We start from the raw sequence: 22,441 nt of genomic DNA, 5'->3' as shown, positions 1-22,441 counted from the left end.
GGCAGCTCCTTCTGTTGGTCCAAGTTTGTCATTTTTTCCATGACTCTCACTTGTTATTTTTTTAGGGATATTTCAAATTAATTTTCAAGTGCATATTTGGTAAAGTGTTTTTAATTTCACACATACTAGCATTATATCGCATGATGCCAACAAATAATTTGTCTGGTACAGACAGAGACAGTAAACATTTTGCAGTTATATGCTTTTTCTCTGTTAACCTATTATTTATGAATTAAAAATAACAGGACCTTTGTTAATTTTTTATAGATTCTTTTTTTTTTTTGGTACCAGGGGTCGAACTTGGGACCTTGCACTTGCAAGGCACATGGCGGAACCACTGAGCTAAATCCCCAGCCTTTTATTTCTTTTTTAATAAATATTTTCTTTTTCTTTTTTTTTTGGTACTGGGGATCAAACTCAGGACCTTGCACTTGCAACGCAGGCACTGGAACCACTGAGCTAAGTCCCCGGCCCTTTAATAAATATTTTTAGTTGTCTCATATGGTTTTCGTAGAAATAATTAGAAGGGACTCTATGTTTGTACCATATTATGCTGGAAATGAGGCATTATACATTTTTTATGCTTATGATATAAAATATAGCCCCAATGCCACTATTAAGAAAGGATTTATTTGAATATCTAATAATGTGCTTCTTTAAAATTCAGTTTAAGGGCCAGGGATTTAGCTCAGTGGTTTTGCCACCTGCCTTGCAAGCGCAAGGACCCAAGTTCAATCCCCGGTACAAAAAAAAAAAATTCAGAGTTTATTATTAAATTTGTTTTTCTACTATCATTGTATCCTCTTTTAAAATTCTATTTTAATACTAAAGATAAAATATTCCTTAATTGATATTAATAAATGAGATTTACTTAAAGTTTATCTTTTTAGTTTGTAAGATAATTGCTAAAATATTGCTTTAAATTTAATTGTACATTAATAAGTAGAAATCCTGCCAGTAGCCATTAAAAGTACTCATGTTTGGCCAATCTGCACATTCTTGAGGGAAAATTCCAAAAGCATAAGAAAGTAGTAGAAAGAAAGAAACCAGTAGAAACAACAAGATGGGGAAGATTCACATTTCCTGACAGCCAGAGTAGAAAGATCTCTTAATATTTGTGCCATCAAGTAGAATGATTAAGAGTGTCACATTTTTGTAGTAGGATTAATTTTGTTCTAGAATAAAATCTGCTTCAAAACTCTTCTAAAAAACTTGAAAGTAAACCTGGAAAGGCCTAGACTGATCTTAAGTAACTGCATGCCAGAACAAGCTCCAATACTCTTTAAAGGAATACAGAAAAATCCAGCATTCACCAAAGTCAAATTCACATGCATTAGTTTCCTAGGGCTGTTATACCAAACTGTCACAGACTTGGTGGCTCGAAACAAATAAAATTTAATTCCCTGACAGTTTTGAAGACCAGAAATCTGAAGTAAGTATGTCAAAGGAGAAAGCATAAGGGAGGCGATGGAACCCAGATGTTATATTGACTTAAGTTTATTGACTGGCAGAGAAGTTCTCCAGTGATTAAGGACCTGCCAAAGCAGTGCTGGAGAAAAAAGGATATATGAGTTTACTTGTCTTGGCTTGTTGAATGACTAGGGCATTATGAGTATTAATTATTGGATTGGATTATAGACAGAGGTGCAAGGAACAGCTGTGCTATGCTGCTCAACTCTATTGATTGGTGTTTTTTCAGTACACATTGGTCTCAAAGGTCACTGAGAATTCTTCAGAGATAGCTATAATAATGTTTAATTTCTTGGAAAGTAATACAAAGAAGAATCCATTTAATGTCTTCTACTAGCCTGATAGTCTACTGCTTAAACCAAGAAATAGTATCTGGAAAGCATTTCTATGAAACTAAAAAATGTGTGTTAAAAAGACAAAGCTTGCTGGTGGCATTTCAGCCATGATCATGTCCAAGCAACCTGGCTTTCAGAAAGCGAAGAAACTCTTTCAAATACAGATGGTTCCCCCACTTAAAATGGTTTTACTTTAGGATGGTATGAAAGGGTACCCATGCAACTATTCTGTTTTTCCCTTTCAATACAGCATTCAATAAATTACATGAGATATTCAACATTTTATTATAAAATAATCTTTTTGTTAGATAATTTTGCCAACTGTAGTCCAGTGCTAGTGTTCTAAGACCATTTAAAGTAGGCCAGGCTAAGGTATGATGTGTTCAGTAGACTAAGTATAATAAATGCATTTTCATCTTAATGATATTTCAACATACAGTTTATTAAAATGAGATGTCACTATAAGTCAAGGAGCATCTGAAGTGAACAAAATGGATTTTTGAAATATTTCCCAAACCTGTGTTTACCAACATGGGCACATTACCCCGTAACTTTAAACTTTCGTTGCAGAAAGATTTCATAACTACTCTCTCAGCTCAAGATTTAGATCATATTGCTGAAGATAATTCTGTCCAACCACTTTGGTCAAAACAGTGCATTACAGAAGATATTTGTCAGGAGAATGGTCAGGACAGATTTTCTATAGGGAAGTTTGGCAGAACAAGGAAAAGATAGAGATATAGTAGCAAGCTCTTGGTGGGACTGTGGCTCTCAACTTCCTTACACAGCTTTACTGTCGTAAAACATTGTGATAAGAAAATGCAATTGTAGATGGGAAACTCACGAAGTCATTTTCTCAGAATCTACTGCCAAATTAAAACAGGCAAACAAGTTTACTATGTCAACTCTTGTTATCAGAAGAGAATAAGTAGTTTTCGAGTGAGAAGATCACATTGGGTAAAAACATGCAGTAGAAGACACATTTTCATGGGCTACACTGTTTTTTATTCTGTGCCTCTTAATAGCTTAAGAGAAGAGTCATAACCAAATGGTCAGATTCCACTGCCAGGACTATTGGCAGTTACCACACTAATTCCTTATCTAGCAATCTGTACTTAAATGCCATAATGGTATTGTGGTAACATGTTCCAAAGACTGTTCTTTGCTTTAGAAGATATAGTCTCACTAACCATCACCCTCCCAAGAATGCTGTCTGTGGAATTTGATGACATTGTTTCTACATCAAGAGGTAAAACTATAATAGTGTGGCCAGCCATGGTAGCACACGCCTGCAATCACAGCACTTGGGAGGCTCAGGCAGGATTGCCACAAGTTCAAAGACAGCTTGGGCTACATAGGGAGTTCAAGGCCAGTCTCAAGTAGTGAGCTCTGTCTCAAAACAAATTATAATAGTGTAGAACATAGTACTGTAAGTTGATAAGGATCAGAAATTGATACAAGGGAGGCTTTGCCCATTATGATACCATCAGTTATGGGACTGCACTAGTCTGCTAGGGTTACCATACCATAGACTGAGTAGCTTAACCAACAAAACTAACTTGGTAGGGTGATTTCTCCTGAGGCCTCTCATGGCTTGTACACAGTCACCTTCTTCTTGTTGCCTATGTCTCTTCCTCTTCTTATGAGGACATTAGTCCTAAAACCCTTCAGATTTCATTTAACCGTAATTACCTCTTCAGAGGACCTAGCTCCCTTCAGATACGTTCACACTGACATTAGGACTTCAGCCTGTGAATTGTGGAGGGTACAGTTCCATCCATAATACCTGTAATGTAGAACATGTTGATAAGTACTGATGGGCCATGTGATTTGGTGTGCTGCATTTGGTTCTGTAAGAAGAGAATACAGTTATCCATGGGCATTATGGTAGGAAGTGTAGTGAAGGATCTTCTACTAGGTCTTGCGGACCTCAGTAGCTCTGAAGGGGTTCTTCCATATGAACCCCTGTGGAAAGAAAATTCAGTGAAAGTTCTCAGATTGTCAGTCTAGAGTATGTCACAAGCCTGAAGTGAGACTTCTGCAATGATTCTGGTGCCTAAGCTGAATCTCCCTGCTGTCCTTCCCAGTAGCTATCTAGGGCTCATATGAATAATAATCCTGTACTGACAGCATATTTGCATAAGACTCATTAAAGCTGTTTCACAGTTATAGCAGGCCCAGCATAAAGAATGGAAATAAACCATCACAGGATTCCTGCAACTGGGGTTTTGAGTGTCGTGAAAGGAGCACAGTAGACCTGCAGGTGGTCCGGGACTGTTGGTCTTCCCAGCACAGATGACTGCTTAACTGTTGCTGTCCAAACATGTGTTTTAAGGGCCTGGGATGTAGCTTGGTGGCACCATGCCTGCCTGGCAAGTGCAAGGTCCTGAGTTGAATCCCCGGTACCAGGGAGGCAAAACAGATGTGTTTTAATCTCCGTTCTGCTGTGCCACTTTTCCCCCTTACTGGGTTCTGGACAGAAATGGCCTAGAAATATGTTTGGTTTTAGAAAAAAGAAAAATCTAGGTTTAAGTCCTGATTCTACCACCTACTAACTTGACTTCAGCCAAGTTAAGTTCTCTACTGATATCAGTTTTTTTTCATTTATTCAATGGAAATAAGAACACATCCCCTCACAGAGCTGTCGTGAGGATTCACATGTCATGAGGTAACACATAAACAGCTAGCATGATGCCTAGACCACAGCAGGCATTCAGCACATTTTAATTAGTTTTTCTGTAATTGTGCCAGCTAAGAAAATGAAAGAGAAGACATTTAGAGAAGAAAAAAGAAAGGGAATAATGAAAGGTTCCATTTTCAAATGAGTGATTTAGCATCAACACTCTAAAGTTATAAAAGTTTTATAAATCTAAGCAAAATCGTGCATTACATGTTATAAATTACTATGCTAGGCAGTATAATAGGCATTACATTTGAACCATTTGAATTCAGTTATCATTACTGTCCTTACAGCATATGACAGCAGTTAATTCCAAACTTATCCATTAAAATTTCCTGTTGATGTGTTAATAAATATTGCGGAATTGATTAAAGTTAACAGAAACAGTTTTGTGAACATTAATGGAATCCCCTGCTCATGCACCTTCTGTGTCTTCCCATTGGCCATATTATTGAGTCTGAAATCCTCTACTTATTTCCGTCCCTGTTTCTCCAGCTCTTCTATGGTAGCTGTCACCCATAATGCCAGGCTCCCACTATACTGGGCTGTTTGGGGTTTCTTTTCCCTGTACTCTTTCACATGCTATGAAACCTAGCTAAGACACACATCCCCTCTGTCCACCTGGCTAACTCCTGATTATCCTTTAGTTCTCCTCCAAGGCCTAAGTGAAGTACCTTCTCTAAAACTTATCCTGTTTACCCACAGTATATTTAGCCCCTAACACAATACAAGGTACATAAAGATTTCAGTGGTTTTTAAGTGAATTAATCAATATTCACTGTAATTACAAAGGATTATAATGATGATCTTTCATTTTATTTAATCTGATTGTATATCCTATACATTTCAAACCCTTTTTTGTTGGTGGTGGTATTGGTTTTGGGGAGTATTGTTTATGTTTTGTTTTGTTTTGTTTTGCTTTGTTTTGCAATGCTAAGAATTGAACCCAAGGCCTCACACATGCTAAACAAGTGCTCTACCAGTGAGCTATGTTCCCATCCCTTTTTGTCTTAATTTTGAGACAGAATTAAGGGTTTCTGGATTGCCCACAAAGTCTTCAAGTTTGCAGTCCTCCTGCCTCAGCCCCCTAAATGCTTAGGTTTACAAGTTTACATCCTGTTTACATTTTCAGGGAGAAAAAAACAAGTAGACTAAGCGTATTTTTCAGTACATATATTATTATGCCCTGCTTTATACAGTGCATCAGATCTAAAATATATTGAGATCTCCCACACTTTAACTGCCATAAGGGATTTTTAAATGATGTGCAATCATTGCTATATGATTCTGACTTGAATTTTTCAAAAGACCAAAAATTAAATATAATGATTACTATAACAACACAATGAAGCAGATCTCATAGAAAGGGCTTTCCTCTTAAATTTGTATATAGCAAAAATCAGCTTATATGGATATTTTTAAAGGTAGTCAAAAGATTTAGATTGTTGATTTAAAACACCAAAAACTATGTTTTTCTAGTGACAATAAACCCACTGATCACAGTAGAATTAGGCAATCAGGTTGTCCTTCAGGGCTTTTCCTTTTGGCAAAACTATTAACCTTCTAAAGAATTTTCTTTCAAATGCATCTGCCTAGCACAGAAAATGAGATCTAAAGGTGTAATATAAAAACATTTCTAAGAAAGTGAATGGTGTGTGAGCTTTTTTTAAAATTTGCTTCACAGTCATTTACTTTAAAAAATTAACATCTGCTATTTTGAAGCTAATCTTAGTGTGTTGAATGCCCTTAACCATTTCTCAATCCCACAGTCTTTTATCTTGTTTCTCCTGCTGTGTTCCCACCACCCCTGGTCCCATTAGCAAACCTTGAGACAGCCTCAGACTTACCAAAGTACTGCTTTGGTTTCAGCTGCTGTTCTGCAAGAGGAAGTGAGTGTTGGGGGTTTCTCTGTGGCACAGTTGTGATAAAGCTGTGGTGGTCTTATCTCTCTTTTAGGTAGTGGCTCTTTATGACTACACAGCGAGCCGATCAGATGAACTAACCATCCATCGCGGAGACATTATCCGAGTGTTTTTCAAAGATAATGAAGACTGGTGGTATGGCAGCATAGGAAAGGGACAGGAAGGCTATTTTCCAGCTAATCATGTGGCTAGTGAAAGTAAGTTTTATGCTCCCTTCCTGGTTTACTAATATGGTATAACTGATAGTCCAAGATTTTATCACTTTCTACTCTTTAATTTACTGTCTTTATAATCTTTTCCTATGTTTACCAGTGAGAATTACTTTTCATACTCATGATGCAAAAAATAGAAAGAGGAGGCACTAATGTGTCAGAAAGCTGTCTCATTCTGAGATTGGAATATTTGCTGATTGCGCTTGTCATCCAGGGGACTTGCCCTTCAATCTACGAGCTTGCTGCTTCAGCTCCTTGTACTCTGCCACCTGCTACATGCACTTTTGTCCCCTCTTCTCTTGCCACACTGACTCCTCAGTTGACCAGCATCTTAAGAGCCTCTAGTTCCTCACCTCCTACTCTTTCACTTTGTGTATCTCCCTCTGAGCTGGTTACCCAATAAAAGTACAGTAGCTTCATTCTTAAATACACTATGCCTTCATTTGTAAAAGGAACAAATGAACGAAAGACAAAACTCTATGAGTTTCTGAGAGCTATAGATTCAGTCCTAGGCTCTGAGAGATGAAAATAGAACACAGCAAGCTTGAAAATAAAGAAAATAATTTAAACCTATAACAAACGGGGAAAACTTAAGAAGTAGGGATTCTTAGAAGAATACATCCTGTCATCAGTTAACTTGAAACTGCTTTAAGAAAAGCACAACTGAGAGGAGTCAGGAAAAGACTTTTAATTCTTGCTCAGCAGCTTATACTGATGTGCCTCAGTTTCCTCCTGTGAAATGAAGATGTTGAGCTTTGTCAACTCTAAGCTTTCTTCCAGAAACATTAAAGTCATATGTTTAGGGTTAACATGTAATAAATTGAGAATTTGTTTTCAATATTTATTGTTAAATCTTTGTTTCTGAGAAGTAATTGTTATAAATAATAGTTGGTTTTCAAGACTAGTCCGTGAAGTCCCATTTGACCCAAACTATGATTCTTAACCTAAGTTACAAGTTTTGAGAACAAATGATCTGAAAAAATGAAGAAGAATTTCTTCTTTGATTACTCAGTGCACAGATAGGTCTAGATAAAATTATTTACTTGTGGCATCTTTTTTTTTTTTTTGGTACCGGGGATCGAACTCGGGTCCTTGGACTTGCAGCAGGTGGTGAAACCACTGAGCTAAATCCCCAGCCCCTACCTCTGGCATCTTACCTGCACCTCTTCCCAGTCTCAAGTGGCCCCAAGACTCTGCAGCTCCCTTCTTCAGCCTACAAGTGGTGATGCAAAAATGCAATGCATGTTTAGAGTTTTTAATGTATTAAAGTAATAGACTCATGCCATTAATCCCTCTCAGGATACGCCCCCCCATCACTTCGAACACGCTTATCCTGTCATTCTTTGCCACTTGTTGAAGCAGTTCTGGAAGTTTTCTTTTATGAGTGTCTTTAAAAAGTGTGATCAAAAATTTGGTGAATGCTACCTCAGAAGGCCTTCCATAGAAAGGCAGGCTTGTAAAAATATTACAGTGTGTCTCATCTGTCTTATTCACTGAAGTGGCACTGCACAACCTATGGCTCTTCCTCAAAGTCCAATGACCATGAAAGGTGAACATTTTGAAATGATTTAGGACATCAAGGCAGCCATAACAGCACAATTACTAAAGATGGTCATGAAAAAGGACTTCCAGAACTGCTTTAGAAAATGGCAAGACCAGTGGAAAAAGTGTATTCTAAGTGAGGGGGAGTATTTTGAGGAGAATTAATGGCAATGTATCTTATACTGCGTAATTTTTTCAATTTAAACACCATATATTTTGATTTTACCTCCTACCTGCTGCCTTCAGCAAACTCCCCTTCTTACAAATGCTTTCAGAAATTCTCTACCTCTCTATCACATAACATGATTCTTAATTTTCTGTGAGACAGTTTTAGCTATTTTTCTCTAAGAATTAAATGACTGATAACTTTTCAACTCTACTACAGATATATTTTTATGTTTAAAAGAGAATGCATACTGGAGAAAACTTGGAAGAAAGAAATTTTAGTACAGGTTAATTCCTAGTATGTACAGTATATGACAGTGTTTAACTCATCTCCAATAAGATCAGCACTTCTAACTTCCAGATTGTTGAAAATATCTAAGGTACCTCCTCTTCTCAGTGATGACGCACACAGGGGATCAATAGCTGTGGTTAAGCAGTGATAGCTCCTGTTTCTAAATCGAGAGCTGTCACACAATCATCATCACTGTGGAGGATGTCTGTAATTTCAACTCAATATTACAGTTCATTGTTTCTTTCAGATACGTTGAAATACATTTCAGATACATGAAAACATTTATAGATTTTTTTTTCACTTGGCTATAAAAAATTATGTCTCTAGGTAGGAGGATATTAGGTGCTGTAACATTAGTTAGCTGGCTTACAGGCTTGCCAATCTTGAGAGGCTATAGATATTTAGTCCACAGTAAGTTAAAATCTAATAAAATGTGTTTTTCTTTCACAATAACCAAAATCATCTCTGAAACATATCTGTGATAATCAGTCGATGGCTGCATACAAGATTCTTTGTCTCAAGTAATGACCATCCTGCAACCTGATATAATCTCTTATTATGTCACAGAATAATTGATGTTTTCTTTTGGCTTCACTCACTTGTTCTTGTAAAAAGCCTTATAGAGGTCAGAACAAACAGAAAAGAAATTTTTGAATACTTGAGAACATAATAATTGAATTCTCACACTGTATCAGAGGTTTTTTTTCTGTCATTTTTTATCCTTCTTTTTACCTGAATTTAACAAAAAACGTAACTGTCCAGTTTTAATAGAGGAAAATGACTCTCAGCAGCACATTCCACTCTATAAGTAGAAGGAATTGTCATTGATCTTTATCTGAAGCCAAATATGCAAAGCAAATGATCTAAGAAAGTATGTGAGCAAAATTTGTACCTGATGTTCAATTGAGAGCTGTGTCCTTTAAGAGAACAGCACAGTGGAAGAAGATGTTACCCCATTATTATAAAGGATTTGTTTTCTTTGTATCTTAAGCTACTGGAAAGAAAACATGATCAGCTTCCCTTAATCACGTCTAACAACCTTTTCTGTAAAAGATAAACCCAATAATAATACCAGCCCATACACAAAGGCAGTGAATATATTTGATGTACTTTAGATTCAGAAATTTCTCTCTATTAAAGTTGCTTTTAACCAATTTGAAAATAGATTTTTTTAACTCTTTAAAATTCCCACAAGACTCTGTAGATTTAATACCCCATATGTCAATTCAGTAAACTTTACAGATTGTAACATTTGGTTGTAAGAATCTTAGATTCAATCTGTGTAGCCTAATCCATACTTACTCATTTCATTCAATATTCCCAGATTATCCCTTGTCCACACCTCTCCCTAGCAAACCCTACCTATTCTTCAGATGTATCATACCTGCTAATTCCATTCAGCGTTTTCGAATTCTACATCATTTTGTCTTTCTAATTAGCTCTCTTTCAACTAAGGACACATTATCTATGGCCATACCCCCCTGAACGAGCCTGATCTCGTCTCAAATAAGGACACATTTTATACTATACTTACAAACATATCTGTGACCAGCTTGTAATCTCCTTGAGAGCAAAGACTCTCTTTTGTTCACCTTCATCGTTCGTCCAGTAGGACCTAGCAAATAATCTTACATACAGCAGAGTCCTGGTAAATGTGTATTTGGATAAAATGAAATAAGCATCCACGTGACTGCATAGTAAGTGAAAGTAACACCCTCTACATTTCTGAAATCCTCATTAAAGTTTGGCAATCATAAATATGTAAGACAGCAAATTAGTGCTACATAGCTTTTTGTTACAGGAAAGAATTGAGTATCTCTTTCTCTTTAATTTCACACCTGCTGCCCTCCATCATTGTTTTTCCCCCCATGGAACAATGCTTCCCAGTTTAATTACATGAATTCCCTTTCCAATTCCAGCACTGTATCAGGAACTGCCTCCAGAAATAAAGAAGCGATCCCCTCCTTTGACCCCCAAGGAAAAAACCAAAACAGAAAAACCTGCAGCTCCTCAAAAGGTAAATGTTTTCAAGAATATGTGTTGCATATGTACTTTGGTATTTTTCACTCTTCCGGTATAAAATGCTCCTTCATTTTTCCATGCTTTTAATCCTTTATTATTTACATTATTGTTTCAGTCTTGACCCAATATTATGAAATATATAAGGCAAATTATAGTCATTCTCCAGATAAGGAAACTGAGAAGGCTCAGAGAGATTAAAGTAGACTGCCAAGTTGCAGCCTAAGAGATGGGACAAGGACCCAAAGTGGAAATTGTGACTTGAAGTGTGATAACTGTTTCTGCTCTGTATTTGTTTAACTGTGATACTGACACTGCTATCAGCCCCACCTGAGAGGAATATAATTAATGCCAGAGTCAGTGAAGCGCACAGGATAGACATGTTTGATCTTATTTGGAACATTTCGTCTACTTCTAAAACACTTTCAATTTAGAATAATATGGATGTATTATCATGTATATTATTAGTCTGCCATCAGATCCCTCAGAGACACCAGTCTGTAGTCTTCTGATGTCAGTAGTACTTTGGTAGAAAAGTTTAACAACCACTATATTATCATATATATTGCCTATTAAACTTGTTTTACTTTATGACATTAGATCTTGCCTTAGACTGTGTAGCTTTACTACTTCTTTTTTTTTTTTGGTACTAGGGATCGAACTAGGGTTCTTGCCCTTGCAAGGCAGGCGGCAGAACCACTGAGCTAAATCCCCGGCCCACTTTACTACTTCTTGACTCTTTATGAACTCACACACACAAGAACATGTCCTGTACATATCATTACAGTGTCATGATAAAGTTTTTTAACAGTCATGTATCATTCAGTCATTCAGCAGTTGCTTATTGAATTCTTCCATGCCAAGCAGTCTCTTAGTCCCCACTGAAACAGAGCAGACAAGGCATTTATCCTTAAGGAGCCTAGGGGCTTGTGGATGAGACTCCTGTAAGCCAGCAAGTACAATAGCCTGCAGCAGAACTGTAATGAAGATATGTGCACAATACATCAGAAACGGGTAGGTAGGAAGCCTTAAATCTTCCCTAGAGACTTCCAGGAAGTTCCTAGTGGAGAAAATGTTGAATTGAGGCTTCTAAGATGAGAAAGTATGTACTAGGTAGGTAAATGTAGCAAAAAAGCATTCTAGCTGAGGGAATAACTTGAGTAAGGTATGGTATGTTACAAGCATGTTTAGAGAGCTTAGGTCTAATGGAGAAAGGGGCAGGAAAAAGACAAAAGCCAGGCTCCAGAGAACATGGTGTACTGTACTAACTAAAATGCTTAGATTTTTATCCTCCAGACAAAGGGGTTTCGATGAAGGAATGAAATGAAGGGGATCTGCATGTTACAAAGATCATTCTAATGTCAGCACAGTCGTTGGATTAAAGGTAGCTAAGACATAGTGCAGTGATGGCAAACCTTTTAGATGAGAACCCAAACTGCAACCCAGAACCCACTTACTTATCGCAAAGTGCCAACACTAAACCTGAATACTGAGGTTTTAGTTTAGAAAAAACAACTCATACATTAACATCCTTTGTCTTAAAAGAAAAACAAATAACACACATGCCATAGGTTCACCGCCACTGACCTAGTGCAAAGAAATTAGTTAGGACTCCATTAATATATAAAAGCCTGAACTAGTGAGGATAGAGAAGAGGGGACATAAACTATAACTGCCTGGAGTTATGATGAATTAGAGGTGATTAGTGAAGTTGGAATCTAAGATTTTGCCAAGGGTCCTGGCTTATACAACTTCGATAGATGGCAGTGCCACAAAAATAATGAAATGCACTAGGATGATTTGGGGGAGATACAAACAAGCGATAATGAGGAGTGAGAAATAAGTTCGGTTTTAGGTGTCAGTTTCTTATTGGTATCTTCATTACTCACAGGTAGAAATATTCACAAGGGTCCAGAAATGCAGGATTGAAAATTGAGAGGAAGTAGAATTTCAAAATCAAAAGAAGACAAATTAGTGTATTCATTGTGTATCAGTAAGTAGAAGCTTGTAGTGAAAGTAGTAACTCAGAAAGATAGTTGTTGAATTCTAAAAGAAAGCTAAAGGCAGAATCCATTTGAACACTAGATTAAGGCAAATCAAAGAAAGAGAAAATTAAGAAAGAATACTTAAAGAAAAAAGAAAGAACCAGAAAAAAATAGGGCTCCAGAAGGTAGGCTAAAGAAGAAAGGTTCAGGAAAATTTTGGAAAGAGGCTAGCCATTAGGTTTCTAAACATTTAGCAACCAAGAGGACCATAGTAGTTTTGCATTGTATCTGTAGATTGACAAGGATTAAATGGTAGATTAAAGGTTGATTGGCATTGCAGCAGAATAACTCATGTAAGTCATTCTCAGAGCTTCACTTTGAAGACTAAAAACAATCAAACAGTGGCTGGAGAGAGAATTGGCATCCAAGAATTTTTTAAATATTGGAGAGCCACGTAAAATCACTTACTAAGGAAACAAAGCCAATGAACAGGTTCAAGGTAAATAAAGCACACTGTGATTGTTAATTGTGATTTGTCAACTTGATTGGATTAAGAAACACCTGGCAGATTCGTGGAGCACAGTTCTGGGTGTGACAGTGGATGATTGACAGGTGGGCTGCAAACTGAGGAGGGAAGACTCAAGCCGGATGGGAGTAGCACCAACCAATAGGCTTGTAGCCTAGATGAAAAAATAAAGGAAAGAAGAAAGAAGTCTTCCCTTTGCATCTTAGGAGGAGTTGCTGTCTTTGCCATTGCCTTTGGAAGCTTGTCTCCAGTTCCTCAGGCTCCCAGCACAGACTCTTCAGCCTTCTGATACAGATTCGCACTGGACTCTGCAGTGAGCTTCAGAGCTTCATCCTCCCACTGGATCCTCTGGCCTTCCTGTATGCAGATGACCATTTTGCATTCTTCCACCACTGATTCTGCAGGTGGCCATTGTAAGCCCACTAAGTAAATCCTTTATATGAACACACACGTGCGCACACACACTTTATTAAATCTGTTCCTCTAGTGAGCTCTGATACAGACACCAAGGACACGGTCGATCTTGGAGGAAGCAGGAAATTTTCTATCAGAAAGCCAGGTTAATAGCTGAATCTTGACTTAAAGCAGTTGTTCTAAATTAATGGTGATTTTGCCTCTTGGGAGATATTTGGCAGTGTTTGGCTATTTTTGTTATCTCAGCTACAAGGACGGAAACCCTACTGGCTTCTAGTGGATTTTGCTTACCCACCTAGATGCAAAAGACAGCCTTCTCAACAAAAAACTATCTAGCAAAAAATACCAACAGTGCCAACATAAAGTTGTACCCCTCTAAGATAAGTAAGTATGGGGATGCAGACAGGTTGAAATCTAGAAATTTAAGGATATCTTTATGTTCTCCAAAACAAGAAAGCATGGCTCACTATTAATGTAGTTGAGGGGCAAACGATGAAATAGGAGCTCAAACAAGAGAGACCATGTGTATACCTATAAAGAAAGTAGGAACAAGGGGCTGGGGATTTAGCTCAGTGGTTCTGGTGCCTGCCAGAACTCAAGCGCAAGGTCCAGAGCTCAATCCCCGGTACCAAAAAAAAAGAAAGTAGGAGCAGGAGCTCATTTGGGACAAGTGAAAAAGATTCCTCAGTAATTTGGGGAGCTGTGGTCTGGATACCACAAATCTATGTAGTTGGATTTTTTTTTCCTCAATAGTGCAATAGAAAAGGCAATTTTGGTTTGCTATGTAATTGAAGTTGTGTGTGTGTGTGTGTGTGTTAGAAAAACAAAGCAAGAGATTTGATAGCCTTGATAAGAGAGTCACTGGAGTGATACACTATAGAGGATCAGCCAGATTGCAGAGTTTTAAAATCAAGAAAGACTGGCAGACCTAGAAAGCTAGGTTCTCTACAAGGTTACACTAAGCTAACCTAGCCTGGGTAGAAGCATAGAGGCATAGAGTAAAGGAGTTAGTAAGCTGGGACTACTATAGCATTTAAGGCCAGAAACTTACTTAATACTTCAGGTATCAAACATTCTTTCTTATGATCAATTCATAATGCAAAAGAGCTGAATGAAATCGAAGGACACATTAGAATCGAGCTGACCAAGGAACTAGAACCCCAGAGTGTTGGACAGCTTGTACCCTTGAACATTAAAACTCCAGAGCAATAGCAAAAATTGGAATGAACAGGAAACCAGTGAAACAAGAGCTGATGTCCTAAATTATTGGGTTAGAACAGAGCTCTCAAACTTGGCTAAGGAATTAATTCACCTAAGGAATTAATGCAGTAGAAACACAACATTGCCATAGGAAGTCATTGTAACAGCTGACATTTTTAGTCTATTTCTGAGACTGAGATTCTGTGAAAGGTACATTCTTTACTTGTAGTGTCTTACTGGCATCCCTGACTTTGCATCACTGACTAGGATATTGAGGCTGACTGACTACTTCCTCTAAGTGTATTTCTGTCCAATATCTGCAAATTAATTCTGCCTCGGCCAGAGGAGATAAAAGGAACTCTCAGTCTCTTACTGGCTCTCTGTGAAATTGGTACTACCCTTCATCTTCTGATGTGTCTGTATTCCTTAGGATGAGGACTTCTTGTTCCCAAGACTCCCAAGTTCTCACTGTCTGTCCATTCCTCTACTTAGATGGACTTACTGCATCCTGGTCTTGGTTCAGAACATAGTTTTTTTTTAACTTTGTGCAGCTTTTCCCTTACAGACTGATCTTGTTGCTTTAGACATACCTTTATATTCATCTCCTACCAGATCAGTTCTTCAAATAGCCCACTAGCCCATTTGACTCTAGAGGTCTGCTTCAGGCTAATCTTATTGGTGCCAAACCCTATTCTAATAATCCTTATGAAAATTATACACATTCAAAATAAAATACTTTTTAAAATGAAATAGGACTGGGCCAGAGCAGGTGGTTTGATCCCCAACACAGTTAAAAAACAATAAAATTAAGTAAACCAAAAGTGTTACGGAGTATAAAAATCCATTTGGATAAAAGAAAAGTTCTCATGGAGGAGATAGAGCTTTAATTGGGCTCCTCTCTCCCCAGGTACAGGGCATTGAAGCTGAGCTACATCCCCAACCCTGAAGACTATGATTTGATCTCCTTTATCAGAACCCATGTATTAGCGTAAGGGGCTTCATGTAGCTCAGTGATAGAACTAATGTCTGTCATGCCCAAAACCATGGATTCTATCCACAGTGCCACTAGAATAATAAGAATGGAATCCTGCACATATTTTTCCTCCTAGAAATGCACTATGTAATTATTAAACAGTGTTTACTTCCCTGTGGAAGAAAGTATAAAGAATAATCTGTGCTTAAAAAGAAGTCCCTGAGAAACATAATGTTGCCCCAGGCAATTAAAATGCTCTGGGTACACTCTGAATTGGCCAACAGCCAACCATTAAGAAATATGAAACTGAGCTTCCTTAGCACCTGGCTAATTGCATTTCTTAAGTTTAGTTCCTTTATCAAGTATAGATGGTTTGATTTTATCAAGATCCTGTTTTATAAACCTACCACAAAGTCAATCAGATGTTTAATTTTATGTGCAAGTCTTACTTATCATATGTAAGATTTTTTTATAAAGAACATGAAAAGTAGTCTCTGATAAGTGACAAGGATTGTGAAGGGTCTTAAGTTTATAGGATTATAGATTAATGCCAAGGAAAATACCTTAGAGTTCATCCCTGGTAATTCTGATCAACAACTTCATTTTACAGATGAAGACCTTGAGATCCAAAAGGTTATGAGAGATCCATTAAAAATGACACTGCTGTTCAATCCCCGGTACCAAAAAAAAAAAATGACACTGCTAATTAGAAGCATATTCTCATATCAGTGCCTTTTTCCTTCCACCAACTAGTCGATGACACAGTTATTACCTGTAGAGTTAGCCAGGTTTTGTGTCATGATTTTTTTTCCAGTACTAAGGAATCAAACTCAGGACCTTGCACTTGCTAGGCAGGCACGGCACCACTGAGCTAAATCCCAAGCCCTACAATGATTTTTAACATTCCTGTTTTATGTTTGTTTTGTTCTGCCCTTCTTCATGTGGAAATTCTAAGAATTCTCTATACTTTCGTTTTTGTTTTGTGTTTTTTTGTTTGTTTTTGAGACAGGGTCTCAATATGCTGCCTAGGCCAGCCACGAACTCGTGGGCTCAAGCCATTCTCCTGCCTCAGGCTTCCAAGTACCTGACACTACAGTGCACACCACTGCACCCAGCTGTATTCCCTATACTTTTAAGGGGAAAAAAAAAGATAGAAACCTCAGTTGTTTTTCTTTCTATTTTAGAAGTATTTCTATTCAAACTATAGAATAAGAAGTAAATTGTACCTTTTAAGAGCTTGGCAGCTGCCACATCTTACAAATTCTTCCCAGTGGAACACACCTGCTCTGTCGCTGATTGTGCCAGGTACCTTCCAGCATTTCATGTGGCTCATTGGCGTGTTAGTGGGTAATGGCATTGTTTGCTGCTGGCTTTTCCACCTCAGGAGGAGGGGGCAAGGCTGGTGTTATTCTCCACAGTAGAACAGAGATTCCCCAAACAAATCAGTAACAACTAATAGAACATGGGAATGAGCTCTCTCCAGGCTCATTCCAGAACATTTTTACGGAAATGTGCTGCAAATTTACATCTAATAGAAATAGAGAATAGAATATTCATACTATCAGGAAGAAAAGGAAGTTATAAGCTTAAAAAAGTCATATGGACAATTTGGTTTTATTTTTTGTTTTTATTTGTATACTTTTTTGGTAGCCTTTTTAATCTAATTATTAACCTATATGACTCATTTATTTGGGAGCTTATTATTAAAATTCCCTTTTTACAACTTTTAATTATTTTAATTTGTTCTACTCTAAAAGTAGTATATACTCGTAGTTTTAAAAATTCAGCCAGGGCAACCCACTTTCAGGTCCCCTCCTGTCTCAGGAGCTATCTCGCTCAATATATTTTCCTATTCTAAAAAAAAATAAATAAATTAGAAACTGATAAAAAAATTCAGCCATACAGAATAGTGTGAAATGAAAATAAGTATTCCTTCCTGCTAATAATCATGTTCATTCTAACAGTTTCTTGCATATCCTTCCAAAAATGTTCTCTACTTTTATGAACACACATTGCCTTTATTCATATTGATCTGTTTTTGTTAAACTAGGATTATGCTTAATTTTTTATCAGTATATCTTGGGCATCTTTTTCTGTTGATACAGGAAATTCTATTTTCAGATACTTTCAAGTTACTAAAGTGTTGTTTTCTTTTATGCTGATTTTTTTAAATTCTTGAAAATACTGTTTTCTTTTTCTTTTTTTACTTCTAAAAATCAAACCCAAATTTTAAAAATACCATCCACCTTCTAAAAGTGTTACAGTATTGACACAAATAAGTGTGTTTTCATACAATTGTCCAATGTAAAGTGATAATTTCTTAATTATTTCTTAAGATTATTTCTTAAAATGTGGAACAATTACTGTGATATTTACTTATATCCTTCTTTAAAAACTCATTAAGTGAATAATAATTACTGGTTTTGCTATTCTAAGATAATTATATGTCTACTACGACTCATCTTCATGTGAGTGTTTTCATTGTTTTCATTGTTTTACTAAGCATGTAGAGTCAATAAGAGCAGGCAGGCTCAATTCAAAAAGGCTGGCTCCTAAACCAAAGTGCATACTAGTTATATTCAGAAACAGCTGTTTCCTTGTCTGGTCCAAAACAAGAAAAGAGAACCCAAAAGCATCAGATAATTCCATGGTAGTTCCTCTTCCAGCCAAACACATATCCACAGAAGATTTTGCATTGGTAGTTATGTCAACCTCTTGGAAAAACAGTAGGCAATAAATAGATTGCTTTCAGTGTTCAGTTTTCAGAGTATCTAATAATTGTACTTCAACACTGTATTTTCAAAAGTCATTTTATACAGAAAGAAAATCATTTTATTGTTCCTTGTATCAGGAGTGAATCTGAATTATTCTTCATCATAGAAGTAATATGATTTTTATTGTGTTGTCCAACAATAAATTTATAGTACTGATGATTTTTGATATGGTGAAATGAATTTTCCAAATACCTAGAAATTAGTTATGTAATAACTGTCATTGAAAGTACAGTCAGAATTATTGCTTTCTTCCTATTACTAATTCTAGTTATCAAAAAGTATAGAGACTTAGCTCTAATTTATTATATTAAATAAATAAAAATAGATTTATGATTTGATTTACTTTAAATTTTCAGTAATATTTGAAGTTTTTTTCCTTTATTTGAAGAAAAATAAAAACTAACTAGTATATAGCAAGGATAGTGATCAAACTAATCTAAAAAATCTTAACCTGATAAGTAAATTAAAACTAGAGTACTTAATATGTTGTATTCCATGAAAAATTTCAGTGGAGACAGCACTAATGTTTTTTTCTTCCCCATAACTTGTTTTAATAACTTACACCAACTATTTTAACAAAAATATTAATTTCAGACTGAGGATATAACAGTGATACAGCACTTGCCTCTCATGGACTCAGGTCCTAGGTTCAGAGATAGACAGACAGACAATATAAATGTTATTTATATTTGAAAAATACCTGTTAATCTTGAGTTTAGAACATTTCTACAAAGTAAATAGCTGGGGTTGTGACAGTAGAGCCAGTATGAGTCACCTCCCAGCCACATTCCACTCTCAACAATGAAGGCCCTAAGTGTTCTACATAGAGGATTGTAGAAGTCTTCAGAGGTCATGCCAGGGATTTAGCTCAATGGCACAGCGCCTGCCTCACAAGCACAAGGTCCTGAGTTCGATCTCCGGTACTGGAAAAAAAAATAAGAAGTTTTCAGAGGCCCACAGAGAATCTCCCCTACCCCGAAAGGGACCCATAAGGTCTTGCCTCTGTGGAAGAATTAGTGCTGGTTTAGCTGCTCCTCCTCCTTTTCCATTTACAACCATGCCTGTGCCTTGCATTGGCACATGCACCTCAGTCCCTGTGTGCTGTCTTTGGGCAGTTCCTCTCCATGTTGCCAGGACCTCTGACTCTTGGCACACTGAGACCCTGCAGGCTGCCTGTCCTCTCAGCTTTTCTAGCCTGAGGGTAACACCTAGACAGTTTGCACAGGTTCTGAAGGAGCTGTGAGAAAGTTTCTCTGTAGTTTCACTCCAAAACTAGGTTTAGAGACAGTTCCTTTAATTAAAATAAATAGCCTACAGTGAAATTGTTTTTTTTTTTAATTTTATAGTAGCCACTTCTTATTCATTATTGATTTGAATCTGCGTTCAGGTCTCATTTTCTTGCACAAATCTTCCATAAAAACTCAGTATAGGGGCAGGCACAGTGGTACATCTTTGAATGATGGTTAAATCTAAGAGTGTGAAATAAGTGATATTACACTCGGTCAAACTGGTGTTCCACTTGGTTCTGTCTGACAGTGTAAGAATATTTGATAGAAATAATATGATATTTTCGTGCTACTCAGGAGACTGAAAAGAAATCACTTGAGCTCGTGAGTCTGAAACTAACCTGGGCAACATAGCAGGACTTTGTCTCAAAAAAAAAAAAAAAAAGGCATGGTATTTTCTTTTCATAATGTTTTCAGAGGATAGCCTAAATGTCAGTAGCATTTGTCTTAAAATCTGTTACAGATCTAAAATGTGAAAGATATGATTGGAAGAACTTCCCACCAATCATTGTCATAAAATGTCCTTTAGATAGTGGAAGAATTATTATCAGTCACCGTGTCTTCTGACTTGACAAGCAGTGTGACCTTTTTCTGGAAGTTCTCTGACAGCCTAACTCTGCTGTCCTCTTTTTTTTGTCAACCTCTCTACTTGAAGATTTCTTATCTTTAGCACTATTGGTACTCGAGGCTGATAATCCTTTGTTGTTAGAAATATGTTCTACATTCTAGGACATTTAGCAGCATCAGTGGCTACATTATCCACACTATGCCAGAAGCACCTCCTCCTGGTCATGATATTTTAAAATACATCATACAAACATTGCCAGATTTCCCCAGGAGGTCAAAATAACACCCTACTCCCCAGTTAAGAACCATTGCTCCAGACAGGCATGGTAGCACATGCCTCTAATCCCAGCACTCAGGAGGCTGAGACAGAAGGATCGCTGCAAGTTTGAGGCCAGCCTAGGCTACCATAGTGAGCTCCAGGCCAGCCTGAACTACTTAAGGAGACACTGTCTAAAACCTAATAATAATAATAACATTGCTCTATTTTATTATCTGTAAGTGTAGGAATATTGGTCTTGAAGTTATACTTAGGCCTCAGTGGTAGAGCACTTGCCTGCCATGTAGGAGGCCCTGAGTTGGATCCCCAATCCTAAGGCAGTAAAAAAGTTTCATGTAAAGATGCATCCAGCCATGTGAGGCTCAAAGTGATGAGTGTATGTAAAGTTTCTTAATTAAATTTAGACATTCATTAACTACTGTTTATTTCCTTTGCTTAAGAAATTAGCTGTATGCAAATATTTGCATAAATCATGGAAAATTAGCTATTTGCTAATCATCTGGTAGTTACTGCTCAACATTCACAATAATGTTGTTATAATAGTCACCAATTTTAATATAGTCATTTAGGAAACATAAAAGGAAACAACCTTCCTTTAGTTAAATGTGTCATTTATCCAGAAACCATGCATACAATAAAAGATCTTCTTGACCATATTGAAACAAATTTGCTCGTCATTTTTTTACTTGAACTTTTTTGTACCTAATGAGTCTTTCCTTTTTACCAATGTTACTGCTCATCCCCATCACTGTGTGTGTATTTAAGCAGCTGCCTCTTACATGCTTAACATACTTCTTACATGTACCTTAACATAGAGGATTTCCTGATGGTCTCAGTGAGCTGATTTGGGAAGAACTATTCCTTAGTGGTGGGAGATTAGGGAACAGTTCAGTCCCAGAGGAGGAAGTGGATGAACAGAATGACTCCACATTTTGCAGGAATTATAAAAAGCGGGTACCATTCTGGTGTTTCCTGCCCACTTAGTTCTCTACAGTCAGCTTTCCTTCTTCCCAAACCAGGTCACTTAGACTACTAGGAAATAAATGCACAAAAGCAGCATTATTTAGCATGTTGATGCCAGATTAAGTAGTACTTGGAATGTGCAACTTGTCTCACCAGTCCCCTAGCCTGGGTGTAAACCATTTGTCTATTTTTTTCTCACTTCTACTCTGGTATTTAACCATTGCTTTAAAAAGAATCACATTACTGTTTTGACTGTCTCTATATCAGGTTTGTGATTACCTGCCTCAGTGAGGCCCGTGGTCTTAGTCATCTTTTTTTGTTCTTTCCATTTGACTCACTACCCTTATTCTCTCACACCTGGTCAAAAAATAATGTCCACATTTCTCAAGTTGCTAACCTCTTACTTCCAGATGACCTTGGTTCCTGTTCTTTAAAGAGATACCATCTAACAGAAATTCCCTCAGATTTTCATTCCTACTTTCTCTATATTTCTGTAATTTTACCCACCTTCTGCAGGTGTTCTCTAGATGCGGGTATAGTTCAACATAGAGAAATCAGTAAATAAAATACATCAAATAAACAGAAAAAAGGACCAAAAAGAAATCAAATAATCATCTCAGTAAACACAGAAAAGGCCATGGAAGTAGGAAGGGGAGGGAAAAGGAAAAAAGAACACAGAAGGAAAAAATGGAAACAAAGCTTTTGTAAATAAAGAAGGGAAGAGGGGTTGAAAGGAGGGGAAGGAAAGGGTGAAAAAAAGAATCAAGGTATATCATGTACAGGTACAAATTAAATCCAACATCCCTTCATGATAAAAGAAAAGGAAAACCCTTTAGCTG

The 22,441-nt window shown here is 37.0% G+C and overlaps 1 protein-coding gene across 13 annotated transcripts in view; it reads left to right on the top strand.

Moving 5' to 3' along the window:
• The window catches only part of Ahi1 (Abelson helper integration site 1), a 212,360-nt gene that overhangs the window by 147,136 nt on the left and 42,783 nt on the right, over window positions 1-22,441 (top strand). For 9 of the 13 annotated variants that reach the window (XM_087190009.1, XM_004871493.3, XM_087190011.1 and 6 more), the window contains exons 22-23: window positions 6,442-6,604; window positions 10,538-10,635. In XM_087190009.1, coding sequence (XP_087046135.1) covers window positions 6,442-6,604; window positions 10,538-10,635 — 261 coding nt within the window. The remainder of the gene's footprint in view (window positions 1-6,441; window positions 6,605-10,537; window positions 10,636-22,441) is intronic. The other 4 variants (XM_087190016.1, XM_087190015.1, XM_087190014.1 and 1 more) reach the window with 1 other exon arrangement.

This window comes from Heterocephalus glaber, unplaced genomic scaffold, assembly GCF_053883595.1.
Source record: "Heterocephalus glaber isolate CG9 unplaced genomic scaffold, H.glaber_assembly_v1.0 deba00001550, whole genome shotgun sequence".
Taxonomy (NCBI): domain Eukaryota; kingdom Metazoa; phylum Chordata; class Mammalia; order Rodentia; family Bathyergidae; genus Heterocephalus; species Heterocephalus glaber.
The sequence above is the reverse complement of the archived record's forward strand: the minus strand, read 5'-3'. Positions and strand labels throughout refer to the sequence as shown.